Genomic DNA, 7,940 nt, shown 5'->3' with positions numbered 1-7,940 from the left:
GATGTCCAGTTAGAGGAGGCAATTGAAAGGCATGGCCAGGGAATTGCAGCGCCTGGGGCTCCCTCCCTTCCTGGAGCCTGGGAACCCTATAGGCCCTCCCGGGCACAGGCACTCCCAGCACTGCCTCTGCTAGTGCTCCTAGACTCACTGGCCCGGTACCCAGGTGGTCGCCCTGACCTAGGGATGGCCTATCCCAGCCCTTCCACCGTGTCCCTGGGGCTCAGCCCAGCCCCGCGGCATACCTGGAGGTGGCAATGGTGAAGGTAAGCTGTAGACTCTATGGCACTTAATCCTCACAAGCGTGCAGTGAATGGGTACTTTATTATTCCCTGTAAAACAGGCTGAGCCCCAAGAAGTGACGTGAATGGCTCAAGGTCATTTGTAACTGGCGAAGCTGGGACTCCATAGGCTCGGTGATCCAAGCGCGCTTTGTGGAACTGCCAGGCAGAAGCCGCAGCGGCCCCAGGTCGGTGGGAAGCGCATGCACAGCACGACCCCGCCCCGCGCAGGAACGCGGGGACTGACACGTTGCGAAGACATGGGCGCGCCCACCTGCTGCGAGGGGGCCTTCCATGACAAGTCGGGATTCCGAGTCGATGAATCCAAACTCCGAGGGCGCGGAGGGGGTTAGCAGGGTAAGGGCAGAGAACGATGCGGGATCCCCTGGACACCTCAGCGGAGAGGCGCGGCCAGCCTTCGGGCGGGCTGGGGGCGGGGCGAGCCACGGTCTGGGAGATGCGGAGGGCGGTCCTCGAGGCGGGTGGGCCGGGGGCGGGGCGAGTTTGTTCCGGACGGCGCAGGGGCGGGGCGAGTTTCGGCCTGGCGGGCCGCGGAACGTAATGCGCTCTCTAGTGACGTAAAAGAGACGCGACGCGTCGCTGTGGCCGGCGGCGGGCTGGGTGCCGGAGAAATGGAGCGCTACTCCGGCGCCTTCGAGGAGGCGGCTGAGGGAGCCCGGCAGCAGGAGCGACATTACCAGCTGCTGTCGGCGCTGCAAAGCCTGGTCAAGGAGCTTCCCAGGTGCACGACCCGGGGCGAGGTGGGCGGCGGCCGGGCCTAGGCGACCCGCCCGCGGCCCCTCCGCGCTCAGGCGCCCTCTGTTCGTAGCTCCTGCCAGCAGCGCCTGTCCTACACCACGCTCAGCGACTTGGCCCTGGCGCTCCTCGACGGCACCGTGTTCGAGATCGTGCAGGGGCTGTTGGAGATCCAGCACCTCACCGAGAAGAGCCTGTACAACCAGCGCCTGCGTCTGCAGAACGACCACCGAGGTGCGCGGGCGGGGCGGCGGGCCACGCAAGGGGTTCCCCGGGAAAGAGGACTCTCGGGATGAGCCAGCCTGGCGGGCAGCCTTTCCCTGGGCGTCGCTCGGAAGAGGTCCATTAAATTGACCCAATTTCTGGCGCGGAGTCTTTGATAACGCTTTTTTGGTGACAGATGAGTCTCATCAGTTTTGTTAGTTGCTGTCTTAGGATAACGTCCAGAAACGCCCTGTTCGGACTCCTCTGTGCTCCCCACCGCCTGCCACACAGGATGGCCCAAGTCCTTGGTGTTCGGACACCCCACGGGACAGACCTGGGGGACTACCGCCCGCGTGGCCGTTGACTGCCCCACAGTGGATGAACGTCAGTCTAGGACTGTGCGCGTCCTTTGAGGCGACATCCCTCTCAGGCTGCGCTTAGAATTCCCACGAATTCTGTGTGACACCTGAGACGTTTCCCCATCTGAGCCACAAGTTCAGCCAGTGCTTCTTGAGCCTTGGCCCCTCCCAGGCGTCCCTACCCAGGAATACTGGGGACCGTGGGACCCTCCCTGCAAGGGATGTAAGGCAGGTCACCTAGCTCCGTCAGGTTTCCCACCTTTCTTATTTTCTCTCAACTTATTAATATAAAAAAAAAAGTTCAAGCATTTAGAAAGGTTGAAAGAATAATACGATGGATACCCATATGCTTTCTACCTGGATTCGATATGAATAGGTTGTCATATTTCTTTACGTCTGTAAACATATAAGAATATCATAACGCTTGACCATTAATCTCTGAATCTTCAGCATTCCTCTAGACCAGAGTTCTTGTGGTTGGAGAAGTCTTTGTGGTGGAGCTAGCCTGTGCATTGTAGGATGTTTACCAGCATCCCTGGGCTGTCTACTAGGTGACGGTGGCGCTCCCTCCCCCAGTCATGACAACCAAGAATGTCCCCAGACAACACTGGGAGGGTACAGTTGAGAACCATGGCTCTAGAACAAGAACACTCTTCTATGCAACTACAGCGCTCAGATAGACTCCTGTGAAATTTGCTCGTCTAGCGTGTGTTCTGACTGTTGAGTCCACGGTCTCATTTCCTAACTTGTTTCAAGTTGTCACATTAACAGTAGGATCCAGTCAGGATTCACACATTGCAATTGGTTACTTTGGTTTCTCTTGTTGAACAGTCTTCCAACATTATTTTGGCATTTTTCCTGGAGAAGGCCCCCCTTCTGGATCTGTCAGATGGCTTCTAATGTGTCATTTAACTTGTTCCTTCATCCTCTGCATTTTCTGTAAATTGGGAGGCAGATCAGAGGCCTGATTAGATCCAGGTTAAATGTTTGTGGCAAAAATTTCTCCTAGTGATACTGGGCCGCCCCCCCCCCCGCCACCGCCCCCGTGGGGGCAGACAATATTGGTTGGCCCTAGGATTAGTGTGTTTTTATCAGGACTGGATGTTGATTTTTGTCAAATCCTTTTTCTGCATCTATTGAGGTGATCATGTGGTTTTTCTGTTAATATGGTGAATTGCATTGATTGATTTTTTAATTTGTGGGATAAACTGCATTCTGAGGTAAATCCTACCTGGTCATGATATGTTATCCTTTTTATACACGTTAGATTCAATTCGCTAAAATCTTAAGAATATTCGCCTCTGTGTTTATGAGGGGTATTGATTTGCGTTTTGTTTTCGTGTTCTTTCTTCGTCTGATTTGGGTATTAGGGTAATGCTGGCCTCAGAATGGGTTGGGAAGTCTCTTTTCAGTTTTCTGGAAGAATTAGTGTACAATTGGTATCGTTTCTTCCTTAAATGTTTGGGTGATTGTCTTTTTAAATCTTTTTTTTTCGAGGTGTAAGATGCATACACTTCAGAAATCTGAAGAACATGTCTGATTATCCTTTTTAATGCTCAAGTTGTACCATGTGTGACCAGGAGAGAACATCAGGCAGCTGCCTGTCCTTTGGACGCGTCCCCATCGTTCTTTGAGCACTTTCTTACTTTCTGGTATGGGAAGGTGTTGATTCAGGCACACCTTTTCTTGTCCTTGGAATTGCCATTTCTCCATGGAGCCCTGGTCCCTCTTAGTGGGGTGTTTTTGAAAACTCTGTACACCTTGCTCTTTGTCCTTCAGAAGGATCGGGCCTGTTCTTGGTGCCGCAGCCATAGGCAGGAAACCCTGGTGGAGCGGTGGTTAAGTGTTCAGCTGCTAACCAAAAGGTTGGCAGTTCGAATCCACCAGGTGCTCCTTGGAAACCCTATGGGGCAGTTCTACTCCATCTTATAGGGTTGCTATGAGTCAGAATTGACGGCAATGGGTTTGGTTTTGGTTTTGCAATGGGCAAGCGCCTTTTCCTCCTAGCTGATTTAGCTGGTGGTGAATGGCTCTCTTTGTTTTCCTTGGTCATTACTAAGTCCCTTCTACCCCAGAAGCAGGTGCAGCACCCTTCTTACCTTTTGGTTGCTTAGCCAGTGGAAGCTGGGAATTGACCTGGGCTTTGTGGCAACATTTGATAAATGGAGCAAAGCAGCCGAAAGGTCCCTGCATTTGTCTGTTTCCTTTCATTTTGCCTTTATATTGTACACATTGTAACCGGCGACTATACCGGTACCAGTTGCTGTTAGGTCTGTTTCAACTCATAGCAACCCCAGGTGTATCAGAGAAGAGCTGTGTTCCATAGGGTCTTAAGTGGTTGATTTTTGGAAGTACATAAATTAATCAGCAGGCCTTTCTTCCAAGGCATCTCTGGGTGAACACAAACTGCTGATCTTCTGATTAGCAGCTAAAGTATTAACCAGGAGTCTCTTTCTCATCCCTGGGTATGGAGATGTCTTGAGGGTGGCTCTTGGATTAAAACACATTTAATGTGATAAATGTAGTTGAGGTGTGCACAGAATGCCAAGAAAAAGGAAGTGGAGGCTGTGGGCACGGTCAGTGCCAGGCTGCTGGCAGTGAGACCCCACAGACCCTCCCAAGAACAGCTGTAAGTTGAGGTCTCTTGCCAGGACCAGAGTGTTGGGTTTTGTGTTTTCTAACAGCTGAGGACCCCTCTGTACCACAGAGATTTAGCCATTTGGCACTTACGGGTCTGGGGCTCTGGCGCATGATCTTCCATATTTTCTTTTCTTGGTGGTTTCTCTTCATCCCATGAAACCTTTCTCTTCTGTCTGTTCCTGTCAGACAGGACAATTCTGCCCAGGTCTGTATCTGACACAGTTTAGCGGGGACCATCGGAGCGTTGCCTGGTAAATCCCTCTCTGAGCAGCACAGATTCCCGAGCACTGAGCCTGTCTCGGCTCATAGGACACCAGACTTCCATCTGCTCTTGCCTTGGGGTTTTCTTGCCATCATTTTTATTTTGATGAATCCCCTTGTCATCTGGGGTGGCATCACCATCTCGTTTATCAAGGCTGCATCATCTTCATTTGAGTGATGACTTTATCAGAGGTTTGCTTTTCCTGTCACTGCAGAGTGTCTCTCTCTTGTTGGGTCTCACTGCCCAGGTGTGCAGTCAGGATTCCGGCAGGCCTGGCATGCACACAGTGTGAGGTGGTGGGTTCTCCCACACCCATCCTTGGGCCACCCAAGGTCCTTGCCCATCCTTCCGCTCTGGCTGCCTTGAGGGGCCTGGGAGCTCTGCATGGGGGCGTGGCTGCCTCTGTCCCTCCTGAAGGGCAAAACAACTACACCCCTTAGTGGGCGGCAGCTACTCTCCACCCTGAACAGTGACCCCTCTTTCCTTCTCCTTTTCCAGGTTTTTGCCTGGGGTGGTGGTTTCTGGGCATCTCTGTGGGTACCTGTGAATGATGGGACGGTTGGCCTATGGCCATCTGAGCCCAGAAGCCTCCAGACTGCAGCCTCTCTCCCAGTGTGCCTCCTCCCACCCCCTCGGTCTTCTGTGCCTGGGCTACAACTGCTGGCCCTTCCTCCCTCCCCCGGTAACCTCTGTCCCTCTGGGGAAGGACCCTGCCCTAGGTGAGGGCAGCATCGGGGGCCGGTGCGAACCAGAGTTTTGGCCAGCTTTCTGATGCAGGGAGTGCCTGCCTACTTCCCACTAGGCTTCCCATCTTCCCCTCTGGCCTGGCTGCTCTGTGGCGTGATGCTGGGGCCTGGACAGCGTGGGTGGGCACCAAGGAATGAGGTGTGCCCTGGGCCTGCCCCCACCACCACCTGTTCAGGGGCCCTCCCATCCCTCCCCAGTGCTCAGACAGGTGCTGCGGCAGAAGCACGAGGAGGCCCAGCAGGCCTGCCAGCCCCACAACCTGCCCTTGCTCCAGGCAGCACAGCAGCGTGAGCTGGAGGTAAGGGGTGCAGGCGGAGTGGCCAGGGCCTGGCGCCTTCTCACAGGCACCACATGGGCTCAGCTGACTGCACCATGGTGGAGGGACTAAGGGTGGCTTCAGACCTGGGTGGCTGCACTGGGTGTATCCTGGGGCAGGCAGCTGGAGGCTGGTGAGTCCATGGCTCTTTACTGTCGGGTATAGCATTCAAGATCCCATGTCGGGTGGGGGCATGGGACAGGGTGGAATAGAGTACCTGTCTGTGATTTCTCTGCTCCTCCAGAGAGTGGCTCCTGTTCGATTGGGGCCTTGCACAGAGCACATGGCAGAGCAGGTATTAAGGTGAGGGGATGATGTGGCAGGCCCAGGCCTCCTCCACACCCACCTCCCCAGTGGCCTTGAGGGTGCAAGGGCAAGAGTGGGGTGGTGACAGGGCCAGTCAGGCAGAGGCCCATCCACCCCTGCCTGCCGACTCCCAGTTCTGTTTCCATCTGACCAGTGCCAGGCCCTTAGGTCATACAGATCCCTGCACCTAAGGAGCTCGAGGTCAACCCAGGGACTGGTGTATAACTGACATGGAAGAGAGCAGGTGGCCCACAGAAATGTGTGTGAGGCAGCCAGGGAGTGCAGGGAAGCCCAGAGGAGGTGGCCCAAGCCATGGATCAGCACCAGAAGCACACCTGGCAGGAGTCTCCTAGAGGGCAAAGGACAGTGTGAGGAGGGCAGGCTACTGCCCAGCCCTTCTGCAAGGTTTTGTATGGCTGAGGAGAGAAGAAGAGGCCTAGGCATGGTTAAGGCCACCATTGGTAGTCTCAAGGCTGGTACCAGTGAGGCCAGAGGGCTGGGGAAGAAGGTAGCAGGCCAGCAGTGAGTGTTGGTGGGTAGAGGGCTGAGTACTCCCGAGCCGCCCTCGGGTACCCTCGCTGTGACAGGCGGTGGAGCATCGGATCCGTGAGGAGCAGCGAACTATGGACGAGAAGATCGTCCTGGAGCTGGACCGGAAGGTGGCGGACCAGCAGAGCACACTGGAGAAGGCGGGTGTCACCGGCTTCTACGTCACCATGAACCCACAGGTCAGTGCCCTGGCCTGACCAGGTGATGCTGGTACCAAAGGCTCAATTCCATCTGAGGCTTTACTGCTGGTCACTAAGGGTACAGGCCCAGGGTTTCCTGGGGGATAGGGGCATTGAAGTGAGACTCCAGGATGGGGCTGTGCCCCAGCCTTTGAGCACAGGAGGGTGAGCCTGCTGGCCACAGGAGTGTTCCCACCTAGCCCGGGCCCCGTACGCACTGAGCCAGGGCAACTGAAGGCCCTACCATGGGGTGTACGTAGCCTAGGTTCTGCCCCTTCACCCAGAAGTCAGCCCAGTCATCTCACTTCCTGGCACCCTCTAGGCCCTAGTCCCTCTTTCTGAGTCCTTGGGAAAAGGCAGCCTCTGAGGCCTTTGCTGGGACCACAGGAGCACAGTATTATTCCAGCCCTCACAGGGGAACCCCTCTGTACCTCAGGAGCTGACGTTGCAGATGAACCTGCTGGAACTAATCCGGAAGCTGCAGCAGAGGGGATGCCAGATGGGGAAGGCAACCCTGTGACCAGGTGGGGTCCCCACCAGTCAACCACTGCCCAACCTGGCTGGGAGGGCAGCCCTGTCTTGCTGTTGCCACAGGTAGCATTGAGCTGCATGGAGCTCATTTTCCTGACATCTGGCCACCTTCTTCCCAACTTGCCTGTGCCTGCCACTCACCTTTGCCCGGGTGTTCCTATCCAAATGCTAGGATGCTGAGTACAAGGGAGAGTGAGCACAGCCTGTTTGCTGTCTGCCCCAGGGCTGAGTGGAGGCTGGAGGCCCTAGCACCTTCTCACTCCACTGGGCATTTTCCCGACCTTGCCCGAGCACCAGGCTTTGTTCTTGTTCTGGCCTCGGCCCCTCCATTGGCATCTGTAGCCCTGTGTGCAAGAGGTTGTAAGGCCCCAGCCCTGTGTGTCCCAGAGAAATAAAGACTCCTCAGTGTGACCTGCACTTGGTTTGTGTGACAGCTCTGTGGTGCCTGCCATGACTGGGGCCAAGTAGAGCCCTCACCTGGTGGCTCAGTGGTCCACGGAGGAGCCAGCTGAGAATGGTGCTGGGCACAGCCCCCACTCAGTGCAGCTAAGTTGCTGCAGAGGCTGCTGCCTGGGACTCCCCTCCTCCTACACCTGTGTGCCTGATCCGGCCCCAGCCTCCTGGACTTCCCTGCCCCAGCCCTGGTCCCACAGCACTGTCACTGCCAGTGACCATGCAGGTCCTCCTGTCTGAGCCCCAGGGCACAAGGTCCACATCTAACCTGTTCTGTGTGAGGCTGGTGGAGAGGGCAGGAAGAGGCCAGGTGGCATGGGCAGGGAGCTGGTGGCAACGCTAGACCTATTTGGTGGCCTG

The 7,940-nt window shown here is 55.7% G+C and overlaps 1 protein-coding gene across 2 annotated transcripts; it reads left to right on the top strand.

Moving 5' to 3' along the window:
• Positions 1-862: 862 nt before the first annotated feature.
• Positions 863-7,544, top strand: LOC100673812 (DiGeorge syndrome critical region gene 6 like). 2 transcript variants are annotated; one of them, XM_003419183.4, is made up of 5 exons: positions 863-1,020; positions 1,108-1,268; positions 5,444-5,544; positions 6,456-6,596; positions 7,033-7,544. In XM_003419183.4, exons 1-5 carry the CDS (start codon positions 911-913, stop codon positions 7,114-7,116), a joined length of 597 nt encoding a protein of 198 aa, XP_003419231.1. In that variant the 5' UTR covers positions 863-910; the 3' UTR covers positions 7,117-7,544. The 2 variants fall into 2 exon arrangements, with proteins under 2 accessions (XP_003419231.1, XP_023415085.1); XM_023559317.1 differs by having other exon boundaries at positions 7,012-7,544.
• Positions 7,545-7,940: the final 396 nt, after the last annotated feature.

This window comes from Loxodonta africana, chromosome 19 (genome assembly GCF_030014295.1).
Source record: "Loxodonta africana isolate mLoxAfr1 chromosome 19, mLoxAfr1.hap2, whole genome shotgun sequence".
Taxonomy (NCBI): domain Eukaryota; kingdom Metazoa; phylum Chordata; class Mammalia; order Proboscidea; family Elephantidae; genus Loxodonta; species Loxodonta africana.
The sequence above is the reverse complement of the archived record's forward strand: the minus strand, read 5'-3'. Positions and strand labels throughout refer to the sequence as shown.